General features: G+C 56.5%; 1 protein-coding gene across 1 annotated transcript in view; it reads right to left on the bottom strand.

The window, feature by feature from the left end:
• The window catches only part of skia (v-ski avian sarcoma viral oncogene homolog a), a gene marked incomplete in the record, with an annotated part of 69773 nt that extends 68876 nt beyond the window's left edge, over nt 1–897 (bottom strand). The window contains 1 exon segment of the mRNA XM_035656199.1: nt 1–897. Within this exon segment, the coding sequence (XP_035512092.1) occupies nt 1–419 (419 nt within the window).
• Between the last annotated feature and the right edge of the window lie 52 nt (nt 898–949).

The raw sequence follows: 949 nt of genomic DNA, 5'->3' as shown, positions 1-949 counted from the left end.
AGGATCTCCAGCTGGTCCGCCGTGCACCGGGAGCAGTAGATGTGCAGCTCGTCGCACACGGAGTTGATCTGCTGCAGGCTGAAGTCCCGCAGCACCGTGTTGAGGATCTGCGGCAGGCACAGCCGCTTCTCCCCGCCGACCACAAAGCAAGAGATGGTCTCGCCCTCCAGCACCGTCTCGCACCTCTCCGTGGAGCGGTCCGACGGGATGAACAGTGGGCCCGGCATTACCGGCGGCGGCAGATGCTGCAGGACCGGCTCGGGCTCCTTACCGTCCTTCTTGAAGAGGAGCTCATGTTGCCACCGGGCAGAGAAAGCCGCCGGTCCGCCCAGAGAGCTCATAGAGCTGAGGTGAAACTGCTTGAGAGTTTGTTGCAGTCCCGGATGAGGCTGGAAGCTCTGCCGACTTACAGTCTCCATGTTTTTCCTGCAACTTTAGAAGCGTAAATCCTTCTTGTCGTCGACCGGGAATCGCGTGTATCTATCCGTTCCTGAACCTGGTAAATCCACGGTGTCCCAGAACTGACCGAAATAGCTAAGCACTTCATCAAACATCCAGTGAAAAGTCCCAGACGGCGAGTTTACAGTTTTATTCCCGTGACTACTGAGCGAACATCGGCCAGTCGCTCCCTGCAGCGGGTCGCCGACTGTCCATATCTGAAAAAAGCGTCTCTCCAAACTCCAGAGAAGGGAAAAGTTCCGTTTGTCGAATTCCAAAACGAAGTAGGCGAAAATGGAACAAAAGCGGGAGTTGTGAGTCGATACAGCTCGATAAAAAATCCTTATTTGAGGCTCTTTCCGCTGTCGAGGACTGCAGCAATCCACTCCGTCTGCCCCCGCAGTTCACTCTGACTGTATGGAGATGAGAAGTCTGAGAGCCAGCCTGCTCGCGCTACCTCGCTCGCGCTCTCTTTCGCCCCCCACCTCCCCCCAGTCTATGGCTCGCTCTC

Source organism: Morone saxatilis, unplaced genomic scaffold, assembly GCF_004916995.1.
Source record: "Morone saxatilis isolate NCDOM2014 unplaced genomic scaffold, NCSU_SB_2.0 Contig15, whole genome shotgun sequence".
NCBI classification, from domain to species: domain Eukaryota; kingdom Metazoa; phylum Chordata; class Actinopteri; family Moronidae; genus Morone; species Morone saxatilis.
Note: the sequence above shows the minus strand (reverse complement) of the source record. Positions and strands in the feature narration are given on the sequence as shown.